The following is a 15,026-nucleotide window of genomic DNA, read 5'->3' as shown; positions in this document are numbered from 1 at the left end:
CTTCGAGGCCCCCTCATCTACCTTTTATTTGTAATTATTTTTTGATGAAAAAAATGACTTTCTGCCAAGTTTCTTGCGGCGCATTCTTCTTGGCAATGATGGTATTTCCGAAAGCGCTGGTAGTTTAAAAAAATGACGTGTAAAAGTGCCCATTGCGGCCTATTTACTGAATAAATCATTTGAATTTTGAATTTACCCAAGGCAATCCTCTCCTCTCTAAACTTGTTACCTTGCGCATCACGTCATCCAAGACAATGAGGAAAAGCAATGGCGACAACAAACAACCCTGCTTCACACCCGCCGTGACCGGTACCTGGTCTGACAATTGTCCCTTATGCATGACTCGGCAAGAGGAGCCCGTATAAAGATTTTGGATAATTTTTATGATTTTAACTGGTATACCCCTTCTTTTTAGCGCATGCCAAATACTTGTCCACTTGACCCTGTCGAACGCGTTTTCGAAGTCTACGAACAAAGTGAAAAGTTCACTACGCATTTCATTGCACTGCTCCAAAATCATGCGTAAAACGTTGATTTGATCAATGCAAGACCGCCCTGCTCTAAATCCACCCTGTTCGTCCCTCAGCGTACAATCGACAGCACTCGTCATTCTGTGTAGCAGTATCTTGCAGAGAACCTTGGAGACCATAGGCAGTAGGTTTATCCCTCTCCAATTTGAGCACTGGGACAAGTCCCCTTTTTTGGACAGCTTAATTAGTATGCCTTCTTTCCAATGTATAATACAAAAATATATAATAATTTTAATATTTTTAACCTTTATCAAGCTGCAAATGCTGTAAATCCACACGATGTTTTTTTGGATTTGAGGCGAGAGATATTTTACATCTTTCCGTCGCCCCTTGTGTGCAGATGAATACTCCGTTCGGTGTCACCGAAAGCTGTTTGTACCCAATATTAGTGCGAAATATATTTCGAACAGGGTAGGAGCCAGAACGCAGCCCTGGCGCACACCTCTGCGAACATCAAACGGCTCCGATGTGTTGCCGTTGTAATCTACAACGCCCTTTATGCCTTCGTGAAATGACTTTACCACCAGGCTTAAAAGTTTTGGCGGACACCCAATGCTCTCGAGCGCAGAATAAACCTTCCCTGCTTACTGTATCGAACGCTTTGTTGAGGTCAACGAAAGCGACGTAGAGAGGGGTGTTCTGCTCCCTACACTTCTCCTGTAACTGAAGAAGTATAAAGATCATATCTACTGTGGATCGCTGGGAGCAAATACCACACTGCGCCTCAGGATAGATGCGCTCTGCAAGCTTTTGGATTTTACACAAAACTACTCGACCAAAAACTTACCAACTATGCTTAAAAAGGCAATACCGCGGTAGCAGTTGCACCGCCGCCGCCGCGGTCACCTTTCCTTTTGTATAAGGTGACGGAGTTAGCGTCGCATAAGTCCTGAGGTACTTCCTTCCTCCCAGCATTTACAAAGAAGATTGTGCATGATTGGTCTGATGCACTGGAGTTTAATTACTCCGGCTTGGGTGCCGTCACCGCCAGGACTCTTTCCGCACTTGAGCTGATTGACAGTAGCTCTATAGACGGCAGGTCGTCTAACTCTGTCCATTTGTCCAGTTTGAGCATGCTTTGCACTGCTTCCTGATGCAGGAATACAGGCTGAGAGAAGAGATCTACATAATGCTCGACCCAGCGGTCCCGTTGTTTTTGACTGTCTGTAATAACAGAGCCATCCGCGTCTTTAAGAGGGGCTGTCGTTTTAATGACCAAAGCCAAGGGCCAAGAACCCGCTTGATACCTTCATAAACACCGCTAATATTTCCCTTATCTGCACAAAATTGAATGGTGCGACCGAGATTAGACCAGTACTGGTATTGGCAAAGTACCGCACACTTCGCTGGAGGACTGCTTTGCTATTGCGAAGCGCTATTCCGGTATCGGGATTGGGTTGGGATGCATAAGTAAGGTCGCGCTTTGAGTCAAGCAAGGGTTGAAGATGCTCAATAATTGAATTACAGAGGGAGGGTAATTTCAGTGATTCATATTTTATTTATTAAACTTCTATAAAACTATTTCCTACGTTTTATTTAACGCATAACAAGCATTTAACACATTTTTCCTCTAGTACCGAAAGTATCGAATTTCCCGGTATTTCCCGGTACTGGAGTAGATCCAGTACCGGGAAATAGAAATTCGGTTTCAGTACCGGTACTGCAATCCCTAGTTGCCGCTTATTACTTATTATGTTTTTTTTTAATCAGTATTCATACGAGTATTTTTAAGCGATATCCTCCTCTTATCAAAAATGCGAAAGTTTGCATGTATGTTTGTTTTCCAGGCTAAAATGGCTTTGATAAAATTTGCTACGTAAATAGCTGGATCTCTAGAATCACACAATAGGCTACTTTTTATCTCCATTCTTCTCTCACTCCAATATTCTCACGAGATCAGGATTGACGCACGTTAAATTCCGAAAGCTCGACCGCGACTTTTAAATACAGTGAGACTATTCAATCCCATAGTATACGTAATTTTGGAAATTCCCAGTTGACACGAGCGAAGCCCTGGGTAAAGGATAGTGGCCAATAATTTGGGGTGATAGGTGGTGATAGATAGATAAAAACTTTTTTTTTCTCAACAAACAAGTGAAACAAAGTAATAACATCAATTTTGCTGTGTCTAAGATAAGTATGGGTGCAAAGTGTCGCGAAAAGAAAGGTTTTGACAACATAGAACTACACAGACCGCATCACCGTATCTCCTTATAGAAAAGAATAAAATAAAGGATTAGCGGATAGTTAGGACTCCACACATTAAGACTGAAAGAAATAATTGTTTTTTTTTTACATATAATTTACAATATAATTTAAGCTAGCCTTTATAAGACTGGTGTATTAGATTAGCTGCGAATCATTACAATTACAGCGAATAGGTACAGCCAGTTAGATCAAATTATCAGCTTCAGCTATCTTAGTAATGGAAGTGTCAGCAAAGCAATTCGACGAAGCTTAGTTAATAAATTGCTGGTGTTCAAATTATCATCTAATGAAAGCTTTAATAATGAAAAAGGTGAAACAACTTAACGACACCAAATTTACTACGCAGCACTTAAACAAACCAAATCAAAAATGATCATTATAAACCTATAAAGCAACCGAGAAACGTTTTAAAGATTACACAAACACGCTCCGCTAACAACGTCTACGTGGATGGTAAATGGATTAATGGAATGAACAGATATACAGCACTTACGTACCTTGAACATCCTTTCATTATTAAGTAGGTACGTAAAATTACAACAAACCAACATTTTATGCAGAAACAAGGCAGACTTACGTAAGTTTAAGAGCTAATTAACTATGAATAAGAGAGCAGAAATTGAATGTTCATAGGTATTCATCATTTTTTTTTGGTAAAGACGTAGAAATATCGATAATTTAAATTACTGAAATAATTACAGTATTTTTATGCAACTGTTGTATAATAGGGGTCAAAAAGGTAAGTAGAGACGCCACAAGCTTTTCTTGACTTATTTATACAACGTTGCATACAATACTTTTTCTACGACTATGTACCTACTTATTAAGTAAAATACAAAATTAGCGAAAAAAGTAAACAAACTCTTTCATACTTTGGTATAAATTAAGGCAAACGTAAATATAAAATAACCCTCCTTCGGGCAGTCGGGTAATAAATAACACGTAACAAACGAGTGCAAAATTTGAAAATTACAAAATTAGTTTGTCTACATTTTGTTTTTAAGTGATGTTTACTTGACAGTCACGATGTAAAAAAATACGTATTTTGTTTACTTATGCTGGCAGCAATGAATTATGTTCGGAAGATTTTTGTTACGTATAAAAACCGTATAAAGCGGCTGCACCTTAGCCTCTCCGAACGAACGAATTAAGAAAAAAAAGTAATTGGTTGCAGTATCAAAAATACAAATAAATATGAAGACACGCAAAACAAAATACTACATAATTACCGAAATTTAACGACAGTTATTTTGGGACCATCGCAATATTCCGACGGGATAGGGATAAAATCTTGAAATTTGAGCCGCTGGGTTAAGAGTCTTGAAATTTTGGACAGTTGTTCTTAATTTTTTTTTAATTTTGGGAATTCCCAGGGGAATTTTATAAAATCCCGAAATTTTAATTGTATCAGATCGAATAGTTTACGCGTGCGAAGCCGCGGGTCAACTCTAGTATTATTATTTATTATATTTTTTTACTTAAAGTTCATTACTTACATGCCTAATGTTTTGCGACTCTATCGAATGTTCGTAGCGATTAAATAGAAGAGAATGCGGAGATAGGGGAAAGGGGAATAGAGCGGGCTCTGAAGGGAGACTTCATGTAAATAGACTGAAAAAATGCTTTTAAACCATTTTAATAATTATTTTCCTGATAATATCCCATTTTATAAGCTTTCATTTAACTTGATATGTATGTATGTATGTCTGTATGTACAAATGTGCGGGTCAAATCTTGCAACTTGAATTTGACCCACTTCCAGTAGCCTGATTGACTTGAAATTTGGCATGAGTCTGATGACAATACAATAATCGGATAGTGACATCCTGGTGGTCCAACGAGGATTGTCTCTGAAGGACGAGACTCTTCAACGGTTAATGGCATCGACTTGAAATTTGGCACGGAAATGTAGTTCAGATGACGATAAAACTACAATCAACAAAAAGTACAGTCTGCAAAAAAGCTTGTATTAAAAAAAATGAAATACTTTCTTCTTATTATTAAAAATAAAAGTTATCAAATGACTCGGTATATGTATAAAATCTTGTAATAATGAATATTTAGCACGAAATTAGTTATTAAAATGTTCCAAAAGCAATGTTTTCAGTCCATTTACATGATGTTTTAAGGGATGGGGTATAAAAAAAATGGACCACCGGATCTCCTGGCAACATTCAGAATCATAATTTGCAAGCTTTTCTGAGTTCATAACTATTCACAGAACGCGGTCCCCTAATGCCTGCTCTACAACAAAATAATGAATTTTCTTTTTAAAAACAAAAGAATAACTTGATTTGTTTAGAATATATACACACTACACTACCCATATGACAGTCAGAAATAAAATCTTAAGAAAGAAACAGTTTTGGTTATTTTATTAATTACTTTACACAGTGGTTGCGCAGTCAAGCCACTCATTTAACATAAAAATGTATCTGAACAGGTTCCGGAGCTCCGAGATCACCGATCATCATACATTGTTGCAAATTCGCAGTGGCCAGTTGCAGTGCACGGCACAGGCCGCGGCAAACTCCGTCACACTGACATTGCGTTTAATCCGGCATTCCATATGGAATGCGGTCGCCGGCCGCGCACCTCCCCGCGCCGATGCCGCCTCTCTCCTCCATATTTTCTTATCCATTCGCTTCCGGCCACCATATGGGATAGTGGGATAGGACCGAATCTAATAAGATTCTTATCAGAACGAAGTGTTTGACCCGCAACTCATATGTATCTTTTGTTGCTACATCGCAATCAATTGATTGGATGACGTCATTATGTATACAACCTCAGGAAAGAAATATTTTTTCGGAGATAAACCCTTCAAAATAACATTCGGACTACAAAAAAAGGAAGTTTAACAGAAAACACAATTGTGTATTTGCAAAATGTAGTAAGTTTGACAAAGTTTACATGAATTTAATCATCGCTTCGTAACGTTTCCATTGCCACGTCGCGGCGTATTTTACGTTATGTGGGAAGAAGTAAACAAGTTTTAAACTCACCTTCGTGAAAATGCCACCGGTCTTTAAAAATATCCACAAACTATAGCACAGACAATACGGTTTTCGTCCGTATAACACAATATTCACCACACCAAAATGACAACATAAATAAACGCAGAAGCCACAAATCCGAGAGTCGATCGGTTACTCGATGTGCACTCTTTTCGTGTTCGAAATGCACTGCGTTTCGGGAAAATGCACAGACACGGGGCGGGGTTGTCGAATGTCATAAACGGTCGGTTACAGTGGTCAGAGACTTGCAGTGCGAATATGGATAGGAGTGGGCAGCACTGGCGCACTGTACGGTGCCGCGGACTGGACTGAGCTCCGGCCGGCGGCGCGGGGCGGGCGGGGCGCGCTCTATCGGCGGCGCGGCGCGCCAGCGACGTGGCTGCCTGGACCACGACCTCAACTTGGCAACCACTCTACCAAAGGTTTACACTACGATGGACAAACAACACTTAACAAAACTGATCGTTTCTGAACTGTCGTAACTACAAATACAACCTGATTGAAGTGTATTGTGGAAGTACAATAAGGTACTGAAAAATGCATTTGAAGCAATCATTCTTTCGTATCACCGGGTCCGACCCATCAGCGAAGTCGAATAAACAGTGGGTTGTAGAACTGGAGTTTGTCAGAGTGCATTAAAATAATTCCACAGCAACGCTCCCTTTCCAGACCGTGCTTGGCAATCTTGTAGTTAAGAACTTTCCATCTCATTGTTAGTGGTTAAATCAGTAAAACAATCGCTAGTGATCGAGCGAGATTGGCGAATGCAGAGGTATACATTGGAAGCGGGGAACGCGGGGCCTCGTTAGCCTGCACTTGCCGCGCCGGTACTTTCACCTGTGCAGTGTGCAGGTACACACGACACACTCCGCTGTCACTTGCACATGCAACCCACGACGATTCATTCATATGCGTCACAGTACCACTTGGCAGTCAGCCCTTTTTGACGAGCAATGCAGAGGGTGTTAGAGAAATAAAACATTACAAGCTTTTTTTTACATATTTATTGCTCTTGAATACAAGAGAACATTTCATTGTCACTATTTTCGTGGCATACCTACTGTTTTTTTAAAATTTAACACCTAACAAATTTGCTTAATTCATTTAATAATCCTAGTTTCGTTGGATTTTTCTTACATTTATGAGAACTTCGTAACAATAATTAGTTAAGACTATTTCAGTTAGACAAGGTGTATGTAACTATAAACTAATACACTAAAAATAATACGCATATCAAGAGCTAACGTAGTCATTATCATAATGTCGAACTTTTCAAATACAAATAAAGAGCAAAGTGTACTCTTTTGAGATAAACCCTGTCAGTCACAAGCAGTTTTTAAACAAGCAACTATTTCCGAAAATAGCATATCTAGGTACTTGTAATTTACCTAGAGTAATCGTGTTGTACTTAATTTTTTCTATATTTTACAGCATTAAATGTATATATGAAGATCGTGTAAAATCAACTGATTTAATTCAATCTAAGCACGGGTTTATCCGGCTCGAAGGACCAAATAATCATAAAGTAAACCAATACAATTTCAAAGGACAAGATTGCTTAAAACCAATTAATTTTATTCAATCATCATGGTGCGGCTCGGGAGACCGACAATGATCAGTTTACAGCCATGGATGCCACGCCGGGTCCATGCGACACAAGTTGTCGTGACTATTTGCAGCCGTCACCAAAGTTGCCACGCGGCTGTCGGGGCCGTCAAACTGTGCCAGTGTTGTGAGGCGGGTGGTTATGACTGTCACGGCTTTCGTCACCATGTTAATTATTGTCTCATTGTCCATTTCCATGGGTTTATTTTCACTGGATGTTCCAGCTGATGAGAGGCCAGATTTGTCTTCCAATCGCTTCCTATAACCGGTCACCATTTCGTCTCTCAGGATTGTACGAAGGATGGATTGAATCTGTAAAAATCGCTTGTTTAAAACGATATACAATGCATTAAGGGTGTTAACACCTTTTCATTAGTGAAAAAGAACGGCATATGATAATTTAAAAACTGAAATATTTACTTTGAAGTTCGGTGTGACGAGACAGCGCGCTACGGAGATGGCGGAGGCTGTCAGTGGGCCGGTGATGCCGATGTTTGTGAGCAGCTCCGAGATGTTGGGCGTCAGTCGGAACGGCACAGGTCGGTTGCCATCCAGCTCGCCTGTGTTATAATTATAACAATGTTGAAAAGGTAATTTTTATGAGAACGAATACTGATTTTAAACTATAAGATAATATACTCTTACTTTACTACATGCAGTACAGGTGTTAATAAAGCTGAGTGCGCAGAGACTGTGCTAGAACCAGTCCCCGTTTCGTTAGCAAAAGATGTGAAAAAAATATTAAGCAAACGAATAAGTCCAAGTTATTTTGAATAACAAAAATAAAAACGAAAACAAACCTTTTACCAGCCGCAAGTAATAAAGAATACCACATGTTACGTTTCGTGGTCATGACGAGCGAATAACACAATTCAGAATATTCCAGGCATGTAAAGCAAACAAACAAAAACCAAAAGAGTCCCAATAAGTTCCTCGAAAAAAAAAGGAAGAAAGAAGAAAACTTATCCCAGGCATGCGAAAAAAAATACACAGCATACCTGTTGCGTCGTCAACGTCGAATTTGAAGTAGGAGACGTTAAGAAGTCCAGAGTCTTGGTGGACATACATCATGTCCGGGTTGAGTCGCGTGAGATGGAGGACGTACTCTGCGAAACCGGCTAAGGACAGCTGAAGTGTGAGCATCTTCCTGAACGTCCAGTAGTCGGTGGGGGCGGAGAAGGTGGCCGAAGCCCACTCGCGGAGCATGTCTTTCGGCACCATCGTAGACTGCACCTGAACACGTTTATAGAAAGCATTAGTTTGAGTCAAAATCGATGAATCCCAAACATTTTCTAACATTTATCCCCAAATTCCTCAACGTAATTCCTATAGTTAGCTTTACATTTTTAAAACGGCTCGAACTAAATTCTGCTCCACTTTTATTAATGTGAGAGCGGGATAAAATTTCTACTACCCTTTTTGTAACGATTTTGCGTACATGCATTTTGGCGATGTCTGGTTTAGAACGTTTCAAATCATTAAGGCAACCCGTGGAGTAAGAGAAGCATGTCTGAATATGTCTTCACTTAACAGTTAGTTTACATACATGTTATGTGTGTGTGTGATGATATATCATATTTATTTATTTTTTATTGAGCATGACCCTAAACCGAAAAGCGTGACCTTGACACTCCGTTGCTACAACCGGCCATGTCTTCTGGCCAGTCGCCAGATACTAAGTACCAAAAAAAATACACATCATTCTTGTAGGTCGATGGGTTTTATTCTAAAGGTTAGAGCTCATTCGAGCCACTCGGCACCGAACCAGCACCGCGTCGACTTTCAGCGTCCAGTCGTTGTCGACAGATGGTCCACGCGCGGACGGCGCGTTCACAACGAGTGGACCTCGCGCGGTCCACGAATTTCCAACTAGGGGGGATGAAGGGGGAGGGTGGTGGAGAGCACCGGGTGGCTGTAATGAGCTGTGACCTTAAAATCTAAACCACGTATTACTAGGGAGGGAGTGGACGACCCGTTACGGCGCGAGCGCCAGTGTATGTTCACAGATAGTGTGTATGCTCACCTCCCGTAGAATGTCGCGCAGCACCTGTTGCGAGGCCTGCGAGCCGCGCGCCTGCACGGCCGCCAGCCGCTCGTAGTAGCGCGCCACCGGCGCGTCGTACTCCACGCCCCTAATACACATTGCGTTACACTAGTGATTTACAATAGCGATTAGCGATAGATTTGAGAGATTGATAGGCTCGTTTTTTAAAGATCCCTAAATTGTACCGCTCCGGGAACGCGTTCCCGGGAAGCTGGTTCCAAAGCTTAGTCGTGTGTGGGAAAAAGTTCCGCTCAAAGCGGACGGTGCTAGATTGCCATTCATCAAGTAGGTGAGGATGAAATGATTGACGGCTACGCGAGCTACGATAGTAGAATCTAGTCTAGTGTACAAGAAATTCTCGAAAATATATAAAACAGGCCAGTACATTACATAATTTATTGAAATTTCAAGCGATTACCTGTTCGCGCACTCTGTGCGATAAATGTCCAGCAGCGATATCGAGCTGGGATTGTCCTCTACGAGACGCATCTGCGGTGACACCGAGACGACGCGCGGTACTGTGAAGTGCAGGAATCTTCTGGATGTTTCCTTCTGTTTGCCGAGGTAGTGATTGAGCATGCGGAGCAGTTGCAGCACGCGCTCTTCGCGGCGCGCGTCGCCGAGTCCCGAGTCGTTGACGACTAGGTACGGGTATATTTTCCCGTTGTGTCCGCGGATGTAGAGGCGGCGCGCGGAGGTATTGTGTTTCTGGACTATCTCGACGCGCGGCATGAAGCGCGCGATCCGCACGTGATAGTGCGTGTGCTTGGGAAGCAGGAACTCGCCCGGCAACTCCACCTCAGCAGTCTTCAGGCTGAAGTTGGAGAGGAATCTGCACTTCTCCTCTATCAAAAACGACCTGCGAATTGAAGTTGGCTCTATTAGTCTTAGGGTATTTGAATTGCATAGTCGAAGAGTGAGTATTATGGATGATAGTTTAATGTTGCCTTCGTGTTAGTATTGTTCGTGAGTAATGAGTGTTTAGAAGCTAACTACTGAGACATGAAAAATGGATGTATAATAAGAAAAGTCACGTGTTTTACCTCGTGTCTGACCAGGCGCTGTTTCTCTATTTATTGCAATTTAAATTTGTGATTAGTATTAATTCCTTTGCTGTTAAAGAGAGTCCTAGCGCTCAATAGTATAACATTCGGTCACGAGCGTTAATTTGAGACCCATTTCGTCAAAAAATCCTTTGAATTATCATACATAATGATGATATCGATCTTAAGTGGGTCCCAAATTAACGATCGTGACCATACCTTCAAGTGAAAAATTATAAAAACATCAAGGTATATTAACCAATTTTACATTATCGCTGTCACATTAGGTAACATAGCTAAATAGCAGCACCACTACAATACTGCTTATTTGGATCTAGATAGAAATTTAGTTTCCCACCTAGTAAAAACGCCCTAACGCCGTGCACGAAAGCTACTCACTTGGGTAGCACCTTGGTCTTGGCCTCCAATATCTTGACCCACTTCCTGAGCTTCTGTATGAGGTTTTGCAGCCGCATGGCGTTGGGCTGCGAGAAGTCGAAGTCGGCAGTGAACTGGGTCTTCATCTTCTGGAACACCGGGTCCTGGACAGTGGCCTGCGCGCGGCGAGCCAGGCTCTCCGATGCGGCTGAAGAGAATGCACCACTTACACTACCTGATACACTTTCTGTAGACATACAAAATAGTATACTTGTATAAAATATGCTTTCGCTTTGGGCAGTGTTGTCATCAGGTTAACCTAGATACAATACGTATAAATAACAACTGGTACCTGAAATAAAATTCATGTTACACAGTGTTATGACTTTCGCATTGCAATGCTGTGAATGTGGTGCGATACTACATTTCAAGCAGACTTTTGATGAAATTAGAAGAGCAAAACATCTCATGAGCGATGCAAATCGAAAATTAGTTTTAGACCTGAATTAGGAATATTTATGATAGGTAAGTACCTAATGATTACTTTTTATAACCCCATCGACAACATGACAAATCAAGATATTAATAATAATAACAGTACTTGAAGAAAGCTAAAAACAAGAATTTTAAATTCATAAAACGATGATAAAATGTTTATATTTGATACACGCGCAGAATCTGCAATGGGAACGAGCTGAAGGTTCCTTGCGCAAAACAAATTTTGACAGACTGTGCTGATAACAACGTACACTGGGCTACATCCGCACTGTGGCAATGATGGTCTAAGATCCGAACTTAAATCGAATGAAACTGTTTTTAAAATAAATTTTGTATATTAGTAATGGGTTTGCTAAGAAATCCTGGATAAGCTATTTTCAATAATTAAAAAAAATGATTTGTAAAAATGAAAAATGTTTTTTTTTAAATACCTAATTATAATTAGGGATGGGCCGAATATTCGTTTTATATTCGGTATTCGACATATTCGGCAGGTATACCGAATATTCGTATTCGGCTAAATCACCGAATGTTCGGCAAAGTGGTACTCGAACTTTTTACTGTATTGAGCCATGTATGAGTTGGTGTTAAATGTGTTATTTATATAAGATACAAGTGAGGCTTTATGTTATGTTAGAAGAAACTCATTTTAGACGTAGACTTTTGAAATAAATAATAACCAAAACAAAACGCACTTTTACTATTTACTAGATGATGCAATAACAACATCGGGTACAGCTGGGGTAGCGGGCAGGAGGGTTAGGCTTGCATCCGCGCGCTTTGCGATAAGAAGTTCAGACTTGTATTGTTTAAGTAAAGGAATCAATGATGCCGAATATTCGTATTCGGTGAAACCCATGTTCGGCCCATCTCTAATTAAATTAGCCTGTCCATAATTTTTTTAGCAAACCCATTTGTAATATATTTTCTGATATATTCAATTTATTATAAAATACGTTTAATTCTATCATCAGACCGGTGAAGGTCGATTTAGGTTCGTATTTTCTACTATGAGCAACATGATCGATGTTGTACCTACAATTCAGCAAACGGGCAACAGCTGTGTACAAAGTATAAGGACCGAATTCTATCAAAGAGACTAGTTTAAAATAGTACAAACATTAATTCAATGGAAATTGAAGGGTGCTTAGATGTTATTGCATTTTTTATTTTTCCGAGAAAAAATAAACTACAAATTATATCCGAAATCAACTCAACATTTTTTTTACGTGATTTTGCTTTTGTGTTAAACACCGTAACAGCTTCGCCCTGACTGAGGAGCCTGACTCGGCGCACCGGCACAACCGCTTTCAGCCAACATTACTTTAAATCATCATCCATTTATATACTTACAATAAAAACCGGCCAAGAGCGTGTCGGACACGCCCAAGATAGGGTTCCGTAGCCATTACGAAAAAAATAAAGTAATATTATGTGCGTTATAACACAATTAAAACACTTACTATAGTCTTAAAATCTATTACCAGAAAAAGAGCGTATCTTCGCGGCACTTACGTCCTTTTGTTGAGAAGCGCAGTTTTTCGGCAATAACTCAAAAACGGTATATCCGATCATGTTGAAACCAATTTTCGTTGAAAGTATTTATTAAGCGTTACCTTTCCATGTTTTTTGCATATTTCTTAGACAAACGGTTTACAAGATAGAGGGGGGGGGACACAATTTTTGCTACTTTGGGAGCGATTATTTCCGGAAATCTTCACTTAATCAAAAAAGTTTTGAAGAAACCTTACTATCTTTTCAAAAGAGCTGTCGAACTATGTGCCACACGTTGATGCGAATTAAAAAAAAAACAATTTCTGTTACGTGTGGTGGGGGCACTCCATCCCCCCTATAAATATTTATTTTTGTAATTTAACTACAAAACTAAATAGCGGCTTTGACAAGACATCTGTACTCAAATTTCATTGATATACATCTTGTAGTTTTCGAGTAAAATGCCCGTGACATACGGACGGACGGACAGACAGACGGACTTGACGGAACTATAAGGGTTCCGTTTTTGCCATTTTGGCTCCGGAACCCTAAAATGTGGGTAAACAGAAATTTAGCGAGTAAGTTTCAGATTATTAAGCTTTTAGCTTTATCTGTTATAATCTAATGGTGCATCGCAGTCTACACCATTTTGCACGCTCATTTATTTCGAGGGCCTTCTTTATAAATATTGTGTCTTTTGCATTTTTCTTCTTACAAATGAGAATCGGGATATTTTTTGAATACAATTTAAACATGGTTATCCGGTAGCTGTGGCGTTCAGCTCATTCCTTGAGTAGTTGAGTAAGTATACTAATGCTAAGCTGACAACACAGGATAAATAGATATAATACATACAACTAAATATGGATATTTCAAACAAGTATCAATAGTTGATTTTTTAAATTTTGCTAAAAAGCAAAACTATGCATTTCAATGGATTGAAGTGCCACACTACAAGTGAATATGTTTCTAGCGATCCGCATTTTAAGACTCTTACGACTCTTGCATGTGTAAAGTGAAAAAACCAAATGACGCCGAAATGACAACCGAACCGAAATCACGCAGTCTATTATGATTATTTATGTCATTCAGATGTTTTCAACCTTTTTCTTTTCAACTGCAAAAACAGCTTAACATCTACAGGAAGAGCAAAACGATATCGCGGAGTCGTATGGTACTCACTGATGCCGATGCCGATGCCGAAGGTGGAGACAACCTTCTTGACGAAGTTAAGCGTGTGCGGAGTGACGGTGGCGGTGGCGACGGCGGCGCGGTGGTGGAACGCCACCACGTGGCACTTGGCCAGCCCGGCGCGCAGCTGCCGGAGCACCTCCTCGTACCAGTTCTCGCGGAACCACACCATCTGCAAAGCGACATATGCAACTATTAGGTTGCGTTTCAAACAGTACTGTGCGAGGATGTGTTGCGAGGAATGTGTTTTAAGTGAAACAATAGAAGCGCTTCATTTACATAGCATCGCTTAGATAGAGAGGATATCGAAAATACAAACTGAGACATGGATGCACAGAAAAACCAGTGCACGCAGCACGGATTGCTGAGGACCTGGGTTCGATTCCCAGCGCTGGTCTCTTTTTCTGGTTTTTCTGTGCATCCATGTCTCAGTTTGTATTTTCGATATGGTTTCACGGATACCGTAAAAGTAACAAATTTGGAGTTGAAATAAAAATACAAAAAGACTCCAAATAACCAATCATAATTTGATTGCTTAGTAGCGACATCTCTTGTCTGGGTGAGCGGTTGGTTCCGAAAAAATGTGACGTCTCTCGATGAGAGCGAAAACATAGATGTCGCTTGTGCTGCTGCATAAGTAGCGTAGTAGAAATAAGCAACCTGAGATATGTATGCATAGGAAAAACGTGTATAAATTCCTGTCCAGAGGGTTATAGCACGCAGCACGGATTGCTGAGGACCTGGGTTCGATTCCCAGCGCTGGTCTCTTTTTCTGGTTTTTCTGTGCATCCATGTCTCAGCTTGTATTTTCGATATGGTTTCACGGGATACCCGTAAAAGTAACAAATTTGGAGTTGAAATAAAAAATACAAAAAGACTCCAAATAACCAACCATAGAGAGAGGATAGGTAAATGCAGTATTTCTATTAGTTCATGAAAAACACATTCTTCCCACATATCTGATGAAAACGCGCCCTTAGCATGGACTAACGACAACGCGAGCTCACCATGCTACAAT

The 15,026-nt window shown here is 40.4% G+C and overlaps 2 protein-coding genes across 5 annotated transcripts in view; both read right to left on the bottom strand.

Moving 5' to 3' along the window:
* Positions 1-6,089, bottom strand: part of mtgo (miles to go) — a 63,572-nt gene extending 57,483 nt beyond the window's left edge. Inside the window, 1 exon segment of the mRNA XM_074085398.1 lies at positions 5,744-6,089. The gene's annotated coding sequence lies outside the window, so the exon portion shown is untranslated.
* Positions 6,090-6,748: 659 nt separating this feature from the next.
* Nipped-A (Transcription-associated protein Nipped-A) overlaps positions 6,749-15,026 on the bottom strand; it is a 41,186-nt gene continuing 32,908 nt past the window's right edge. For 2 of the 4 annotated variants that reach the window (XM_074085394.1, XM_074085395.1), the window contains exons 41-47: positions 14,000-14,180; positions 10,847-11,072; positions 9,823-10,263; positions 9,384-9,492; positions 8,359-8,593; positions 7,781-7,920; positions 6,749-7,672 (exon numbers count right to left, since the gene is read on the bottom strand). In XM_074085394.1, the coding sequence (XP_073941495.1) occupies positions 7,376-7,672; positions 7,781-7,920; positions 8,359-8,593; positions 9,384-9,492; positions 9,823-10,263; positions 10,847-11,072; positions 14,000-14,180 (1,629 nt within the window). In that variant the 3' untranslated portion in view covers positions 6,749-7,375. The remainder of the gene's footprint in view (positions 7,673-7,780; positions 7,921-8,358; positions 8,594-9,383; positions 9,493-9,822; positions 10,264-10,846; positions 11,073-13,999; positions 14,181-15,026) is intronic. The other 2 variants (XM_074085396.1, XM_074085397.1) reach the window with 1 other exon arrangement.

The sequence above is a fragment of the Choristoneura fumiferana genome, chromosome 3, assembly GCF_025370935.1.
Source record: "Choristoneura fumiferana chromosome 3, NRCan_CFum_1, whole genome shotgun sequence".
Classification (NCBI taxonomy): Eukaryota; Metazoa; Arthropoda; class Insecta; order Lepidoptera; family Tortricidae; genus Choristoneura; species Choristoneura fumiferana.
The sequence above is the reverse complement of the archived record's forward strand: the minus strand, read 5'-3'. Positions and strand labels throughout refer to the sequence as shown.